The 19,681-nt window shown below is 40.2% G+C and overlaps 1 protein-coding gene across 1 annotated transcript; it reads right to left on the reverse strand.

Moving 5' to 3' along the window:
* Positions 1–17,597: 17,597 nt before the first annotated feature.
* LOC130950039 (protein MAIN-LIKE 1-like) lies at positions 17,598–19,427 on the reverse strand. The gene is made up of 4 exons (XM_057878604.1): positions 19,356–19,427; positions 18,180–18,922; positions 17,975–18,062; positions 17,598–17,882 (listed from the first exon to the last, which is right to left on the reverse strand). Exons 1-4 carry the CDS (start codon positions 19,425–19,427, stop codon positions 17,598–17,600), a joined length of 1,188 nt encoding a protein of 395 aa, XP_057734587.1.
* Positions 19,428–19,681: the final 254 nt, after the last annotated feature.

Consider the following 19,681-nt stretch of genomic DNA (forward strand, 5'->3'; position numbering starts at 1 on the left):
TCAATTTCACAAGGTATAAGAGTGAGATTACCTTATCCATAGTTGATTAGGACAGAATCCACTGGAAACCAAGTGCTAGAGTGTACCTAAACACCCAAAACACAAGATTTCACTCAACCAAAATCCCAAAATTTGAATTTCACAAGGGTACGAAACTGGGCAAGAAATTTTGAGTTCTTACCTACACAAGTGGGATAGAACTAAGGGGCTCGGCGAGAGCTTTATGTACCCGCTGATGGCACACAAATCGGAGCACCGTAGCTCGAGATATGGCCAACAGAAGAGATGAGTGAATAGTGTTTTAGCTCTCTTCTCCTCTCTTCTCTTGCAGCTGCAAGTTTGGTGTTTAATGAGTTTATGGGCTGTGTTAGAGTTCATGTGAGTGTATTTATATGTGGGGCTTGGGTCCAACTTGGTTTCGATCCAACCCGTTAGTGTTTTTGGCCCGTTTGGCCCAATTTCAGGTCAAACCTTTAAAATTAGTGCCCGGTTTTCAACTTTAATTATTTTCCTAAGTTTTTCTTCTATTTTTATTATTCTCGCACAGTACCGAACAGGCTTAAGCCGGTACTGCCAGTTAATTTATCGGTACTTGTTTTTACGCAATTTTTCGAAGAAAATTATATTTTCCAACTCAAAAAAATCTACTGAGTCTAAAAATCATATTTATATTTTCTAATTAATATTCTAAAATTTTGAACCTATTATGGGCATTTAAATTATTATTATTTTACATTAATTAATAGGCTAATTAATTCGCAGTTCTTACATTCTCCCCACCAAATAAGAAATTTTGCCCTCAAAATTTTGCTTACCCATCATCATCCTTAAATGTTTCCTCAACTTAAATCAACCTCTCACTATTCATCGTTTCATTCCTCCACGTCGGCTCAACTTCCTATTTACATCTTTTATTCTTATTTATAACTCCATATTCTAACTGAATTCAAGCCTATATCGTACTTGTCCTTCTCACTCTTAGCTCCCTTCAATCAACTTCAATACAACATTAGCATTTCAATTCGATGCTCTCCAAATCTATCCTTCAAATGAATTAGTTCCTGTCTCAATCTAAGTCCAAAGTCATCATGATCAAATATCGCAATTCCTATCTTCCCGACACAACAATTGCATTCAGTTATCACCTAATTCTAATTTATTTGCCTACCCTCATCTTCACAGCCTATCCCAACTCATTCTAATCTAACAGCCACAATCAACTTAGTTCTTAAAAAAAACTTTACTTACATTAACCCACTAACTCTTCAAGTATTCAAATCCAAGATACGTTTAGTCATCTTTCTACAACCTCTTCTCATAAGTAGCATGCGCTATTGTATTCCACAAGCTTTTGCTACGCCACTCTGATTTTTAGCCACTAATTAACTAACTAATCCAAATATTCAATCAAGTCATACATCATTTATCGGATTACAAAATCTAAACTTACTTCTGAATTTCCTCAACTTGACATAAATAGGGTTTACATTCATCCTATGACTAATTCCTAACTTAGGGCCTTATAGCATCTCTATGCCTAATTCAAAGTCTCATCAATTCTCAATCGTAAGCAATTTTCCATAGCTCCAATTACAATACCCATCAATTTCCAATCATTCAACACCTTCAAAGCCTAGCAACAATTCTTATACTAACTACAATTTCAATACCATCCACTCATAACACACTTAATCATTTTAAACATCTAAAATATTCTATTCTTCATTTTCTTACTCATTTGACAAAATTTCAAGATCCACAATACCACCATACTGTTTATTCTACATCTAATTATCCAATTCATTTACAATTTCATCAATGTATCTAATTCAACCTCCCTTCAACATACTAAAAAATTGGTAAATTTCTATTTATTATAATTAAAATCAAATGTTAAATTCAGCAAAAATTCAACCCTAAATTTTCTTTCATTTATTTTTCTCCTTCTCTAGTTACCTCTGCACTTAATAGTTCATCATGTACCAAACGTTATATTAATCATCCTATAATCTACACGTAGAAAGCATGTCAATTTCAGAAATTTCTGGGTGATAGCTTAACTCAAAATTGTAGTCCTAACTGGTTCACAGAATTCCAACGACCCAAACATTGTCTCTGTGGTTAGTCTTTCTTTCAAGATCTTTGAGGAATCTTCTCCACAATTTGATGTTCTCACCAATGGGCACCTTTGTGTGTCGACTCAGTCATCGGTACTGCCATTTGCAAAATCGAAGCTTCACAACTCCTCGTAAGGTCACACACTCACTGGTTTCATTCTTCGTGTTCATAAGTTGTATCCTAGGAAACTAAAATATTGATGGTTGTGTCTGAGAATTGCATGTGATGTCGAAATGAGCTCAAGCTATCCAAAGGAATATCAAGCTCAAAAAAAAGCAAACAATTTTGAATGGTATTCATAAGAAATTTGAAAAATTACATTATGTTGTGATCAGACAAGGTTGTAGAAAATAAGAAAGTGCACCAAAAAGAAAATTAGAGTGCACATCAAGAAAGAAATTTCAGATTAATAATTCTTGGTAGAAGCAATAGGATGAATTGAATCAAAATAGGTCTTTACTGATTATTTATCTCAATAGAAATCTTCCTCACACTCGATTAGGTCAAAATAGATTTAGGCTCAGGTCAAGGAGTATGAGTTTTGTGAAAGGACACATGCAAGCAAGGTTTGATTTTGGACATGTTCACTTTAATTATCAAGAAAAGTCACGGAATAAAGTTCTTCAACGCGGATTACAAAAGAAAGATAGATCGAGTCACAAGCATTTGTTAGTAATCTCTCTCCTATTAGGTCTCCCATTATTATTCTCCTTCACTCTAGCTCCTCACAACTGATCCATTAGGTTATTTATCCTTGGAATCGGATACTTGTTCTTCACAGTCACTTTGTTCAACCGTTGGTAACCTACGCAGAGTCGCATTCACCACCAAGCGTATATAACCCTTAGCTACAACTGCCCCTCTTTCCATGAAGTGTTCTGCTACTTAATATCGCCAAACCTAACTCAAGTCATTACCGCATTTCACCTTTTGTAATTCTATCGTGTCAATGCTTCCTCATGCCTTCTGCTGTGTCACTCTAATTGGTTGTCACTAAGAACCCAAATCGTGTGGCTGCGCCCGCCAGACTTATCTTCTCCCATTAGTTCTTCCGACGCTAAGTTTGGCCAGCCTTAACGGCTCCCATAAAATAAAACTAAATAAAATAAAACTAAGCTAAACTCTTGTCCTAAGCCTGTCATTTAATCTAATCTTCCTTGTTCCAAATCCTTGTCTCCATCATAAGCTAATAAGAAGAGTCAAGTTACAGTCCCCCACAACGTGATTAAAACTAGGTTATCAATTTTATCGTTACTTCGAGTTGGAGATCCTTAACCCCGTCACTGGGACCGGTCTGTACCTTGGTTCTTTTTGTAAGGACAACGTCAAGAGATATGCCCTGACAATCTGCAGTGGTAACATCCACTGAACCTAGCCATGCACGACTTTTTCGGATGGTATCTTCCACATTTCCGGCACCTTAACTCCTCTTGTTGGTCCCACACCTGCTTACCTCCTCCTCTCGCCTGGTGATACTGGTCATGGTTAATACCTCCGATATGTCCTTGAACTTAGGATTGCTGAGGGGCATGCCTACCCTTCTTGAAGTTTCAGCCTCTTGATGGAACATGTTTCCCACGAACTTTGCTACTAGTACCGCCACGAATATCTCTCTCTCCAAAGTCAGCTCCTTGGCATAATCATCAACAATTGTTGCCTTGTCCACCAATTAAGAGAATCTCCTAATCTCCAGTGGAACCACAACATACATGATATCTTCCTTTAGTTCTACTTGGTATTTGATACATTTCCAGCCCTCATAGGACTCAGGAGTACCCTGACTTATCCTCGAGAACCTACAGAGTTCCTCGAACTTGCTGGTGTATTTAGCTATAGTCATGGACCCTTGCTTCAGCTGTAAGAGTTCCAACTCTCTGGCCTCCCTTATTGACTCATGCAAGTACTTTTTGTAGAAAGCAGTTCGAAACAGTTCCCACAGAATATCCATATTTTGCAGTTGCAGAAATTGACACTCTCCTTGCCACCAATGTTGAGCTTCTCCCACTAATTGATAAGCTATATATTCCAGGAACTAATTATTCAGAAAATGTTGAGTCTGTAATGCACACTCCACAGCTTTGAACCAGTTGTCTGTTTCAGCAGGGCTTGTCGATGCATTGAAAATCGGCGGGTCAACTTTCAGAAACACAGCTAGAGTTCTTGGAACACCATCTAAGTTGTCCTCAGCACCTGCTCCATTTTCATTTACGGCTGATTGCCTTGTCCGCCGCATAGCATGAGTAGTCATCGCAGTGCTCTCTTGAAATGTGTTAGCTAGGTTAGTCATCGCCGCCATGAGTTCAGCGTGATTATCCGTCTACGGGTTACTCTCATTCTCTCTTCGAGTATGAGTACGACCTCGTTCGCGAGTAGTCATTAGGGTTCTTGTCTACACCAAATAGTCGATATCAAGGTGATCAGTCTCAATATCAAAAGTCTAGTGCTTCAATTATCCCAAAAGCCACTCACAAACAAGCATGCTATGAAATATCAAGTAGATAACCTAAATAGCATGAAACAAAAAGACACAGAGTATGCAATAATGCACAATCGATCCATTTCTCAGGCTCACGAGGATGAACTGCTCTTATACCACTAAATGTAACACCCTAATTACCCTAAGCCTTACCTCTAGCCGTAAAGCAAAGGTTAATCAGAGGTTACGACAATTGGTGCACGGAATTGTGATCATCAATGGCGCCATCAACATGGTACGCTCAATTGCAATCTCAACTCTTTATCATAACTTCGCACAACTAACCAGCAAGTGCACTGGGTCGTCCAAGTAATAAACCTTACGCGAGTAAGGGTCGATCCCACGGAGATTGTTGGTATGAAGCAAGCTATGGTCATCTTGTAAATCTCAGTCAGGCGGATTCAAATGGTTATGGAGGATTAATGACTAAAAGATGAATAAAACATAAAATAAAGATAGAGATACTTATGTAGTTCATTGGTGAGAATTTCAGATAAGCGTATGGATATGCTTTGTCCCTTCCGTCTCTCTGCTTTCCTACTGTCTTCATCCAATCCTTCTTACTCCTTTTCATGGCAAGCTGTATGTTGGGCATCACCATTGTCAGTGGCTACAGTCCCGTCCTCTCAGTGAAAATGTTCAACACGCTCTGTCACAGCACGGCTATTCAGCTGTCGGTTCTCGATCATGTCGGAATAGAATCCAGTGATTCTTTTGCGTCTGTCACTAACGCCCCACAATCGCGAGTTTGAAGCTCGTCACAGTCATTCAATCCTTGAATCCTACTCAGAATACCACAGACAAGGTTTAGACCTTCCGGATTCTCTTGAATGCCACCATCAATTCTAGCTTATACCACGAAGATTCTGATTAAGGAATCCAAGAGATAAACATTCAAGCCTTGTTTGCTTGTAGAACGAAAGTGGTTGTCAGGCACGCGTTCATAAGTGAGAATGATGATGAGCGTCACATAATCATCACATTCATCATGTTCTTGGGTACGAATGAATATCTTAGAACAAGAATAAGCTGAATTGAATAGAAGAAAAATAGTAATTGCATTAATACTCGAGGTAAAACAGAGCTCCACACCTTAATCTATGGTGTGTAGAAACTCCACCGTTGAAAATACATAAGTACAAGGTCTAGGCATGGCCGAGAGGCCAGCCCCCAATGATCTAAGAACTAGACGTCTAAAGATGATCTAAAGATCTAAAGTGATCCAAAGATGAGAATACAATAGCAAAAGGTCCTATTTGTAGAGAACTAGTAGCTTAGGGTTTACAAAGATGAGTAAATGACATAAAAATCTACTTCCGGGCCCACTTGGTGTGTGCTTGGGCTGAGCATTGAAGCTTCCATGTGTAGAGACTTTTCTTGGAGTTAAACGCCAGATTTTGTGCCAGTTTGGGCGTTTAACTCCCATTCTTGTGCCAGTTCCGGTGTTTAACGCCAGAATTCTTGAGCTGACTTGGAACGCCTGTTTAGACCATCAAATCTCGGGTAAAGTATCAACTATTATACATTACTGGAAAGTCCAGGATGTCTACTTTCCAACGCAATTGAGAGCGCGCCAATTGGGCTTCTGTAGCTCCAGAAAATCCACTTCGAGTGCAGGGAGGTCAGAATCCAACAGCATCTGTAGTCCTTTTCAGCCTCTGAATCAGATTTTTGCTCAGGTCCCTCAATTTTAGCCAGAAAATACCTGAAATTACAGAAAAATACACAAACTCATAGTAAAGTCCAGAAAAGTGAATTTTAACTAAAAACTAATAAAAATATAATAAAAACTAACTAAAACATACTAAAAACATACTAAAAACAATGCCAAAAAGCGTATAAATTATCCGCTCATCAACAATCCTAAAGCTTATACATAAATGTATATAGAAGTAAATAATAATTTTAGAAGCCCAATGAAAAATACAGCTCAAAAACAGGATTTGAAAAGCGAAAAACGTGCACATGAAGCTATTAACTTAACGCACAAGAAAGAGGTATAATATAACAAAATATAAGTATATAAGAGAATATAATAGTCATAAAGAGCTAGCCACAGCTCACGGAGTTTAAGCCAGCTAGTTATATATAGACAATATAGAAATCTGAATGTTAAAAATAGCTTATACAAGTTTTTCTCTTAAGGTAAGCCTCTAGGCGAAAGTAAATACAAAAGATGAGAGAACTAAGCAAAATAATCAAAAGACTCCAAAATATATATCCAGGATCCTCCGCTCTGTCACCATCAGCGTAACTCATCAAGGTGGGTTGCAACTTACATCTGAAAAATAGCAACATAACATGGTATGAGAACTGGAGGTTCTCAGTATGGTAACAGTGCCCAGTGATGTAAGATATAAGACCCCGGGATGCCAAGGGCAATCCTAGAACTTTATATCCATCACAAGATTCATCTTAAAGCCTAACTAAAACAGTAAAGCATAACTTAAAACCTTAACATAAAAAGGGGTAATCTAACTTACGGGATTTTCTAGTCTAACAGTTCTCTGCTGTCCCACAGCCTTCACCAACCTATCCTCCATGCGATCCCATCGCCACCGCCTTCTGAACCTCCTCAATTCTAGTAGAAAACACAGATAATATCAATGCAAGTAAAACACAAGTATAGGCATATATGGCAAGTAATTCAAGTAGGCAATTAGGCATGTTATACAATTAGGCAAGAAAATTACAAGTCGGCAAAGCAAACAAACAAATAGAAGATACACATGATGAATGCTTGTCCTATTGGCTGTGATATCACATTGTCGGTTCAACAGTTCAACTGTCAGCCCAACACATCTCCATGGAGACGTCGCCCTTCGGAATCATAATTGGGAACCCCCGAGATATGGTGCTCGGAACACCGTATAGGATTTTGTGCCTGCACACTCTTGTGATCTGAAGGGATGCGAGTGGGATACTCTTGCCACGGATCTCACATCTCAATGTAAGTGGGATGAACCACCGACCTTACACCGCCGCCGCTACCTTGATAGGTGGGATCCAACCGCCGTCCCTGTCGGGCACATAGAGTCTCAACAATATCAATTTAAAAAATGTTACATCAGTGGTTTTTCAAAAATTTATTAATTCAGTATATCAATGATTCATCATTGCAACTCCGAGTCCTCTACTCATCTCAACCACTGTTAATTCACAATTTCGTTTTTGAACTCAGTAATTCATTAGTTCTCAATTCATATGTCTTTCTCCCTTCTCACTCCACCAAAGCCATCCTCAATACACCAGAAACCTAAGCCTCCATTCTCTATCTTGTCAAGGTAATACCAAATTAAATATCCTAGGACCTTTCATATTTTGATACCAGAAAATAAGTCAAAGAGTCTTAAATAGGTGCCACAGAAGTTTACAAGTTTGTTGGGAAGGTGAAATAGTCAAAAACAAGATTTTAGTTGAAAAACAGGGCTTTTGCGTATGCACAGAGGTGTGCGTGTGCACGCCCAGAAGGATTTTCAAAATGTGTGCGTATGCATAGAGATCACAAGTATAAAAGTTTCCAATTTTGTTCGCACAAGGCGTGCGAACGCACTCAACAGAGTGCACCTTCCAACGTGTGCGTGGGCACGGGGCTGTGCATGCGCACAGCATGTAGAACTTCATTGATTGTGTGCGCACACAGAGCGTGCTAGCGCTCCCATCAGTAGCCATGTCCCCGTGTGTGCGTGCATACAGGTTAAAAAATCCACAGGGTGTGCGTGCGTACAAGGCTGTGCGTACGCACAAAAACCAGAAATCACAAATTCTGCAACATTCACAGAATTCATATTTCAACACCTAACTTTCAACGATAATATCTTTTTCTACAAAATTCAGATTTCCATAAAATTTAAACCATTTTAAAGCTTGTTAAATTATCTTTCATTTGATATAAAATGCATTAATTTTCAAAAACAGTAGCTCAAGATATGATCTGGTGAAGTTCATCAAAAACTGGTTTTTACCAAAAGTTCACTAAGTTACTAAACCTCCAAAATTCTCTACCAAATCAATTCAAAGCCTTTTCAATTTCACCATAAAACACAACCAAATGCTATACTTTACCTTCCCATCATAATTCCACCAACTCAACACCTAAACTAATCAATTCCTCCTTCATAGACTCAACGACTCTATAATTTGCACATCAATATTCCACTATCACCAACTTTATAAAAAACTCATTACTCACAAGCATATTCCAACATCAACACACATAAAAATTCATTATCATCCCACACCATCATCATTATTCCACCCAATTTCATAATTCAACATCATTCTTTACCACACTTAACACAATCATCAAAATCATCATACAATACAATTATCAACAATAAATTTCAATCATATCCTATGGTCAACTAGCCTAAACGTCCAAAAATATTATATATTACAATAAGAAAACCGAAACCATATCTTAGCCGATTTTCAATATGCGCTAAATCACCAAATTGACCTCAACCAAGCTTCTACAACTTCTCAAACTCAATCAAGCCACCAATCAATCTCCAACGAGCATCAACAATCACTAGTCCAAGTTATACACATTAATGTACCACAATTAATACCTACGGTTTTTAATTATTTAATTTCACAAGGGATAAGAGTGAGTTTAGCTTACCCACAGTTGATTAGGAGAGAATCCACTGGAAACCAAGTGCTAGAGTGTACCTAAACACCCAAAATACAAGATTTCACTCAAAACTAAAACCCTAAAATTCGAATTTTACAAGGGCACAAAATTGGGTAGAGAATTTCGAGTTCTTACCTACACAAGTGGGATATAACTAACGGGTCAACGAGAGCTTCGTGTAGCCGCTGACGGCACGCAAATCGAAGCACTGTAGCTCAAGATATGGCCACTGGAAGAGATGATGAGTGAATAGTGTTTTAGCTCTCTTCTCTTGCAGCTGCAAGTTTGCTATTTAATGAGGTTATGGGCTGTGTAAGGGTTCATGTGAGTGTATTTATATGTGGGGCTTTGGCCTAACTTGGGCCTGGTCCAATCCGTTAGCATTTTTGGCATGTTCGGCCCAATTTTGGGTCAAACCTCTAAAATTAGTGACCAGTTTTCAACTTTAATTATTTTCCTAAGTTTTTCTACTATTTTTATTATTCTCGCGCAGTACCGGACAGACTTAAGCCGGTACTGCCGGTTAATTTACCGGTATGCATTTTTATGCAATTTTCTGAAGAAAATTACATTTTTCAACTCAAAAAAATCAACTGAGTCCAAAAATCATATTTATATTTTCTAATTAATATTCTAAAATTTTGAACCTATTTCGGACAATTAAATTATTATTATTTTATGTTAATTAATTCACGGTTCTTACAATGTACCTGCACATTCGTATAGAAATCAACTAAGACAAGATAACCTGGAGAAAAAAAATACCACAAATACTAGATGATTAAAATCATGATTTAACAATAAACTAACACTTTTTTCTTGTTTTATTTGAGGGAAAGAAAAGGAGGGCTGCAGCGTGGTAGGGGAGGAGGACTGCGGCGGTGATCTACGAACCACGATGGGAGGAGGGCTGTGGCACTGCAAATCTGATAAGATCGGCGATGATCTGATGGTTGGGCTGTGAATCACAACGAGAATGGTGCCGTAGTGGTCGGCGACGCTTCGAATTGTGACGAGAAGGGCTCTACAATGGTAGACGACACTGTAAATTGCGAGGGAGGCACTGCGGTGGTTGGAGGCAGTGCAAAACGCGAGAGAAGAAGGCACTCTCAAGGGACGAGGATGGTGAGAGTGGTTTGAGTGGGGATGGGGGTGCGGCGCGATAAATAAATCTAAAGAACGGCAAGTGATGCGAAGGCGGGGATGCGACACGATGGAGAACAGCGAGGCGAGGGAGAAAGAGGCAACGTGGGGGTTGAGTAAGGTGGCGTTCTCAAAGAGGCAATGTTGGCACCAAGGAGTGAAGGAGAAGAAGTAGGCACAACACAGAGAGAGTAATGGGTGGGTGGAACCAAAATAGAATTAAGGTAAAATTTGAATGGGATTATTCAAATTCTGATTTTTTTACTGAATTCCTAATTGATATAAAAAAACTATATTTAATTATTTTTAATTACTGTTGGTAACAGTTTGTAAATTTATATCTTGCCTATAACATTTCCATATTTTATAGATAGTTTTAGTGGTTAATCCTATATTATAATACGTAGTTAAAATAAAAATATTAGACAATTAATTTTTTTAACTAAATTCAACTAAATTTTTTATATTTTTTGTGTTAAAATTAAAAAACTTCTTATGTCACGATTAAAAATTTCGGTGCTATTTTTTAATAAATTTTACACAATTCAAAATCTCCTCACCTCCTCTTCTTTTTCTTCATAATTATTTTCTTCTTCTTTTTGCTTTTTTTGTCTTTTTTTTCTTCACTTTCTCATAATTCTTGTTGTTTCACCCTCTTAACAAAAACCTGCGTCACAGATTAAGAAATTCTGTGTCAAAATTTAAAACTTATGTTATGACTAAAATATTTTAATTCTATATTTTTGATAAATTCTGCAAATTCAAAACTCTCTCTCCTCTTTTTCTTCTTCTTTTTCATCATCTATTTTTTTTCTCATTTTTTTTGTTTCACTCTTTTAACAAAAATAAAAATTTAAAAAAAGAAAAAAAATCAAACAAAGAAAAAAAATATAAAATGCTGCAATAACACCAGAATGAGAAGAGGAGGAAAAGAAATAAAAAACCACAACAATAATAGCAATAACAAAAAATGACGACGAAGAGTAAACATGTGAAAGAAGAAAGAAAAACACAAAAAAAGAGTATCTAAGTAAAAATTATTATACATTTATAATAAAATTGGGGATCGAACTCACATTCTTTTATTTTATAATTTCATCAAACTATCGAACCAACCACTACAAATGATGATGCATTTGAACAGGGAGAAGAGTAATAATGTTGTTGCAACAAATTGGAGTTAAAAAAAGAGTGACAATAATTTTATTGTTGTTTGTAAATTTTAGCAAGAATTTGATAATAAATTGGTGATTACGTTATTTGTAATTTTAACATGCACTTTTTTATAATTTTATTGCTTTTAATTTTTAATATGAACTTAATTTTTGTATTTTCTATTTTATTAGTATATTTATAAATATGAAATGATTAAATTTTACGTTTGATTAAAAAAATTGATTTTATTGTGGGGTTAGGTCATATGAGAGTCTTTAGAATGTTTTAGGATGCGAATAAGATATAATTGAAAAATTCTTAATTCACGAATAAGATATTATTGAATTTTAAAGAACTTTTAAAGCTGTGAGTAAGGTTAAGATATTAACTAAATTCTAAGAGTAAATTACATATATAAATTGAATGAGAATCAAAACTACACAGATGTCCTAAACTGAATTTAGTTACATACATATCTCATTTGACTCTTTATGTAAATTGAATCAATTAAATTTGATTTATACTTATAAATCGAATCAATGGATTCCATTTAGTACAAGTTGGAAGCACATGGTAAATCAAAAACAAGTAAACTCAATTTATGTAATACATGGTAAATCAAATCCATTGAATTCGATTTATCCTTTATACAACCATAGTAAATCAACATTATTGAACTTAACTTACAAGAGAGAAATATAAGGTAAATCAAATCAAATAAAATCAAATGAGTAGAAAATCTTATCTATATAGATCGAAATTAATTGATTCGATTTAATGTTAGCATACTCTATATAAGAGTTCGAATTAGTTTGATATGATTTACAGTCACATTTTACTCCTCTCATCATATCCCACACGAGAGAGAAATCTTAGACTTCCAAACAACAAGGTTCAAAACTGCGAACATGGAAGACGACCTGAATCATATTTACCGATTGGATAAAATTATCCATATTGCTGGTAACATTAATGAAGATGTTAAAAAATGAAATTTCATTTCTTCAACTTAGATTAGAAATGTTAGTAATATTTAGTGTTTGTTTGGACGCTATTAACTTGATAAAATAAAATATTTTTTCAATAATTTTTTTTATTTTTTAGTGTGTTTGAAAAAATTTTAATAATAAAATAAAAATATTAAAAAATTAAAAAATGTCTTTTTTAAAAATATACAATTTACATCTTTTTTTAAAATATTTTTTTTAAAAAAAAAGATGTTTTGTAATCATTGAAAAACAAAAATATTCTTACTAAAATTTTAAAAAGACATTTTTTACCTTTTTTTTATTGATAGATGTACATTAAAAATAACAAATTTTAATAATATTTAAATCATACAAATATTTTGAGTTAAAATTTTTAATGATTTAATATATAATATTATCATATATGAAAACATAAAAAAAAACCACTAGTATCAAAATATAAAAAAAATAAAAATTTAAAATAATTCACTAATAAAAATATAATATATTCATTTAATTTTTGTGAATATATATATATATAGGTTGAAAGTTAAAACATGATCCTTAGTATTATTTTTTTTACACATTGAACAAATTCAAGACATCATGTTCTTAATTTTTTTAACCTTTTTTGGCTTTTTGTTCATTCACGTTCTATACAGCTATAGTTTATTGTAGTTCTTATTCCTTGGCTTAATATAAGGGTAAAAAACTATAATAAGCCAACTGACTCCAAAAATTACGTAAATAAGCCAAAGCAAAAATCGTTTCAGCAATAAGCCAGATCGTATTTTTATATAATTCGAACTAGGTTGGTTCGAATTGTAATTGTGAGTAAATCGAACTAGGACAGTTCGAATTAGTTGTGTTGGGTTGGTAATAAATCGAACCAGCTTGGTTCGAATTAAGAATGAATGTAATTCGAACCAGCTTGGTTCGAATTAAGAATGAATGTAATTCGAACCAGGTTGGTTCGAATTATAGAGAGAGACGCTTCTGGTGTAATTCGAACCGGGCTGGTTCGAATTACACAAATCATAGTTCGAACCAGACTGGTTCGAATTAGTTTGAGACTGAGCTGTATATATATGGTTCCAAACGTGAGTTAGTCTCATTAGAGGGAGTAAGATGGCTAGTGAGGAGAGTTTTGTGGTTTTGGTGCACCATAGAGGATCTGTCAATAGAAAAACTCGTTCCGGAGTAAAGTTCACAGATAAGAATCCTCTATGTATTATCGTAACTTCTACGACGAGTTATGATGACCTTGTTAGCGCTGTACTAACGAAGCTCGGTCTAGAAGGTGCGAAGCGGGTAAAGAAGTTTTTCTATCGCATTCCAGTCACGGTGCTACAGAATACCGTGAAGTATGATTGCTTCACGATTAATAATGATGTGGACTTGCAAGTGATGTTTCTTTGTCGGCGGTAGTTTCCGGAGGTGAGGACACCAGAGTTGTTGGCACGGCTGGTTGATGTGGTATCCAGCTCCGGCGGTTCGAACCGGAATACGAACACTATAGCGAATCCAGCAGGTTCTAGTTCCCGGCCTGCCGTTGCTTCCTCCTCTGTCCCTGTGTACGAACCAGTGGTCCAACCTGTCGCCTCCCCGTCTTTTGCTGTTGACCTCAATGGCACCGAAGGCGACGAGGTAGTGGAAAGGGAAAATTTGCCGAACGCTTTAGTGGGAGTTGCACCTGTTGGCGTTGGAGACGGTTTTTTGGGTGATGAAGAAGAGGATGACGTCGAGCCGGATATGATTGACGATGACAGCGCTGATGATATTGGAGCGAATGGGCCTGCATTGGCGGTAGGTGGTTCTAGCTCTGGCACACAGCAGTATCCACCACATTTTTCCTCGTTGGACTTGGACGCCATGAGACATGAGGGGGTTTTAGGGCACGCTGTTGGATTCGGAGCTAGAGATGCGGAAGGGACTGCTGGTCTGACAGAGTTCCAGGTTGGTCAGCAATTCCAGGATAAAGATGAGGCCCTTTTAAGTGTGAAGACTTACAGCATCCGGCGAGGGGTACAGTACAAGGTGGTGGAGTCCGATCACCGCCGGTATGTGGGCAAGTGTTCCGAGTTTGGGAATGGGTGCACATGGTTGATTCGACTGAGTCTCCGGAAACGCAAGGGCATTTGGGAGGTCAAACGGTACAATGGACCTCACACTTGCCTGGCCACATCCATCTCGAGTGACCACAGGAGTTTGGATTATCATGTGATTTCGGCGTTCATTATGCCAATGGTTAGGGCTGATGCATCCGTGAGCATAAAGGTGCTCCTGAACGCCACGGCAGCGCACTTTGGTTTTAGGCCGACTTACCGGAGGGTTTGGATGGCGAAGCAGAAATCTATTGCCCTCATCTACGGTGACTGGGATGAGTCCTACAACGACCTGCCTAGGTGGGTGTTGGGTGTCCAGCTGACGATGCCTGGTAGTGTTGCGGTCCTTAAGACGAGCCCGGTTCGAGTTGGAGGACAGGTGGACGAGTCTCAAGCGTACTTCCACAGACTTTTCTGGACTTTTCCGCCGTGCATCGAGGTATTCCGTCATTGCAAGCCGCTAGTCAGCATTGACGGCACACATCTGTATGGGAAGTATGGGGGAACGTTGCTCATCGCGATTGCACAGGACGGGAACTCCAACATTCTACCTGTCGCATTCGCACTAGTAGAGGGTGAGAATGCGGAGTCCTGGACATTCTTTCTCTCGCACCTTCGACAGCACGTGACCCCGCAGCCCGGTCTGCTGGTTATATCGGACAGGCACAACGGCATCAAGGCTGCGCTTGAGGCCCCTGACGGCGGTTGGTTACCGCCATCTGCGTACCGTGCATTCTGCATACGACACGTAGCGGCTAATTTTGCCCTTACCTTCAAGGGCAAAGACTCTAGGAGGATCCTAGTGAACGCGGCGTATGCGAAGACCGAGGTTGAATTTGATTACTGGTTTGATATTCTGCGATCTGAAGATCCGGCGATGTGTGAGTGGGCGAACCGGATTAATTACTCGTTGTGGACTCAGCATCGTAATGAGGGGCGGAGATTCGGTCACATGACGACGAACATCTCCGAGTGTGTGAACTCTATCCTCAAGGCGGTCAAAAATCTCCCTGTAGCATCCTTGGTGAAGGCAACATATGGTAGGCTTGCGGAACTCTTTATTTGCAAGGGAAGAGAGGCTGAGGCCCAGATGGGAACAGGACAACAATTCAGTCAGCATTTGGTGAAGTGTATTGAGGCCAACTTGAAGACGGCCAGGTGCTTCACGATGACGCTGTATGATCGGGATAACTCCGAGTTCACTGTAGCAGAGACCACTCCGACTGGTTCTTTCTCCTTGGGTACTTACAGAGTATCACTTGCCTCTCGGACATGTGACTGCGGGTACTTCCAGTCTCTTCATTTCCCGTGTCAGCACGCACTTGCATGCTGTGCCTACTCACGGGTCACCTGGACCTCTTACGTTCACAGCGTCTATCAGATTAGCTCGGTGTTCAGTGTGTATCGAATGGGATTCACACCTCCGATCCCGGAGGGCTTTTGGCCACCTTACGACGGGCCCACGGTGATTCCAGACCCTGACAAGAGGCGTGCGAGAGAGGGTCGTCCTAGATCCACTAGGATACGGACGAATATGGACGAGGCAGATCCGAATCGACCAAAGAGGTGCGGCCTATGTCGCCAACCCGGACACACACGACGTAGTTGCCCACAGGTTGGAGGATCGTCTCAGACAGGCCGCCATTAGTGCGCATGTTGTTAGTGTTAGTATTATTTACATTTAAGTTTTTCTGTTAGATGCAATGTTTGAGCATGTATGTAACTAGTTGATCTTTATACATTGTACTTTGATTGTTGCGAGTAGTAATGAATATGTCTTCTTTCATTATGAGTACTGCTACATGTTCCGTAGATGCAAAATTTAATAAGTAAAAATAAACACTAAACTGTTTCATGATTCATTGATTCTAAATAGTCAATGTCCCACAACACAAATAACAAAAAACATAGGTGAACAGACTATAACATAATAAGAAAAGTACATATCACTATCATACATGATTGAACTTTAGGGAACAAAATACATGAAACGTGAATCATCTAAACAGATGCGAGCCAGTACCACAGCGACGGGCTACCCGTGCCCTTTGACCTCGGCGGATAAACGGCTCCTCATCCTCGATGTCATCCCCATCATCCTGTGGGGCAGGCTGTGCTGGTGGCGCAACATGCAGGGGTGCCGCCGAAAGCGCTGCGACAGACTCTGATGCAGCGGTGAAGGCGGATGGAGGAGTACCTCCGAGACAGAACTGGTGACCAGCGGATGAGGATGAAGGCTCATTCAGATCAACATCTAACGGGGCCTGTGTGCTTGAGGTCTGACCACCACTGCGGGGAGTCACGTCCCCCTGCATGATGGCGGTGATCTCCTCTAGGAAGCGTGGACTCCCGAAGTCCCCAGCAAGCGCCTCTGACCCAATAAAGTCTGACCACTGTGATCCCGAGATGCGCCAAGGTGTACCCCCCTGCTCAGGCTGGTCATCGGCTGGCACACCAACGAAGTAATCTCCAAGAGGGCCTGATCCAAGTACAGCGTCACCTGTGTCAGCCCCGTCACCCATCCCTGTACCATACCACTCACCTGCATGACCCTCATCGTGTGTGCTAGTACCAGCAGCTGCAGCAGCCCCTGAACCACCCCCGCCAACGTGCCCATGCTGATCGTCGTCGTCATCCCCATGGTCAGCACGCCCCCTCGCCCTACCTCCTTGGCCTCGTCATCCGCCTCTAGCGGGACCGGCGTCGTAATCATCGTGCACAGCATGATCAGGCCACCTCCACTCACGCTGGCTCCGCCGTGTCCCCACACCCATCCTCCTCTCAACCCTATGCCTGTCCGGCACGTCCTCAGGACGATCCATGTCAGGAACTCGCCCCGGACCCCGCTGTGAGGCCTCAACTGGTATCGGAACTGCTCTAGGATCTCTCAACTGAATCTCCGGAGACAAGAACCTCTTCCCATGCTAACTCCACCAATCAAGGAACGCATGCGACGGTCCGGGGTCGGCAACAACGTCGAACCTCAGCACACAGTACTAACGAGAGTCCCAAAGGAGATGCCACTTCTGCAAAGTAGACGGGAACCATTGATCGCCGCCTCTCCCGTCCTTGGACATCAGAAAGTCAATGTTCAGGACGGGATGCGGAGGGGGCTGTACCCCTCCAAACTGCGGAAGAACACGATCTATCTGATGCCACTCTATGACAGCAAAGTAGATCAGCGCGGTCACAGAGCGCCACAACGCCATATGCCGAGGCTCCAAAACCTCTGGATGCACAACCTGAAGTACGTCGGGGCTACTGTACGGCATCCATATAAACTGCAAAAGGAACTCACCCTTGTCAGGGTAACTGTAGGACACAACTAGAAAAGCTTGATTATAAAAGGACACTTGTTAACTAGCATACTCACCTCCCTGTCCTGTAACCGGTCTATCCTGAGCCTCCACATCTGCACTCTAGGACCCTTCTCGCTTCCGGAAGGGTTGTAACCTGACCATCTGCACCATACACATGTGTTACATCTACTGAAATATGTGTTCAGATTATGCAATAGAATATTAATGAATACGCAGTTATGTATGTCAAATTGAAATAGATAAGGCCTAGTATAGTACCTCGAGGCCAACGGCCAGCTCAACTCCTCATATCCTGCAGGCCTAAACCGAGGAAAGCGCCAAAAGATCCAAGACTGAAGTAGCTGAAGCAGGCCCGCTAACTTGACGACATGTCTGTTCGCCACTCGGCACATGCACCGGTACAACCAAGCTAGTGCGGCAGAACCCCAGCTGTAGGTACCCAGCTCCTCCAGCCTCGCTACGTACGGAAGCCATCTGATGTGAATCCGGTTCCCTGACTTGTCCGCAAACAGCTGCGTGCCCAACAACATCATGATGTACGCACGGGCATATCGGCACACAGTGTCATAATCTGCATCCTCAGGGCACTCACCGAAAGTCTCCTGAAACCAGCTGCATTTCACTGCGTACTTCTGAACCTGACTGGGAAGAGTTATAACTCCGAGCAACTCCTGGAACCAGACCCAGGCTGGACGGCCACCCTCGATGTATATATGGAACTCTGACAAGCACCCGCTCACGTAACGGCCATCCACTGGCAAACCCAGCTGGTATGCCACGTCCTGGAGTGTGATCGTGCACTCTCCGAACAACATATGGAACGTGTGCGTCTCGGGATGCCATCGCTCCACGAATGCACTGACAAGGGCCTCGTCTAGCCAGAACCATCGGTCGTTCAGCCTTGCAAGATGGTATAGACCTGCCATCTGCAAGTACGGAACGTATCTGTCATCAAGTCGCATGCCCTGCTGCCGCCGCATGCTCCTAATGCATCGCTGGGGCTGCGCACAAAATGAACCGCATAGTTAGAACCAGCATAAAAACCAACCACAACCGTAAGCAGCACGATAAATCATCAACAAACCATTCTGCTAAATAAAACCACATACCGTAAACCACTAACATAAACCGCTAGCATAAACCACTCCCAAAAACCGCCAACATAAACCACCAACATAAACCACTAACTTAAACCACTAACATAAACCACCAACATAAACCACTAACTTAAACCACTAACATAAACCACTAACATAAACAACTACCCTAAACCACAAACCTAAACCACTAGCATAAACCACTAACTTAAACCGCTAACTTAAACCACTAACATAAACCACCTACATAAACCACTAACATAAACCACCATCTAACCCACATGCAAAACCACTAAGGCACAAATACCTCTAGAATAAAAAATAGTTCCGTACTAACCTCCTCGTTGATGACCCCGGCTATATGAGTGACTCCGTCCAAGCGATATAACCGTGCCGGATCGTCCCCCATGAGTAGAGTATTCCGTTCAGGTCTTCCTCGGAGAGAATCTGGGTCGTTTTCTCTGAGATTTTGTGGGGTAGGGGGGAGGAATAATAGTTCGAATGAGGGTGATTCGAACTCCTTATATAGCCGAATCACCCCTAATTCGAACCACCTTGGTTCGAATTATGAAGGAGCACGCCAAGGGTAATTCGAACCAACCTGGTTCGAATTACATGGTTTGGTTTCGAATGTATAATTCGAACTAGACCAGTTCGAATTAC

This window comes from Arachis stenosperma, chromosome 9 (genome assembly GCF_014773155.1).
Source record: "Arachis stenosperma cultivar V10309 chromosome 9, arast.V10309.gnm1.PFL2, whole genome shotgun sequence".
NCBI classification, from domain to species: domain Eukaryota; kingdom Viridiplantae; phylum Streptophyta; class Magnoliopsida; order Fabales; family Fabaceae; genus Arachis; species Arachis stenosperma.

Excerpts from the sequence above, each read along its gene's own strand:
- LOC130950039 (XM_057878604.1), bottom strand. The coding sequence starts at position 19,427 with ATGGGGGACGATCCGGCACGGTTATATCGCTTGGACGGAGTCACTCAT. Across the intron at positions 18,923-19,355 it reads CCGGGGTCATCAACGAGGAG|CCCCAGCGATGCATTAGGAG; the intron begins GTTAGTACGGAA and ends TTTTGTGCGCAG. Across the intron at positions 17,883-17,974 it reads ACCGGTTACAGGACAGGGAG|TTTATATGGATGCCGTACAG; the intron begins GTGAGTATGCTA and ends TTCCTTTTGCAG.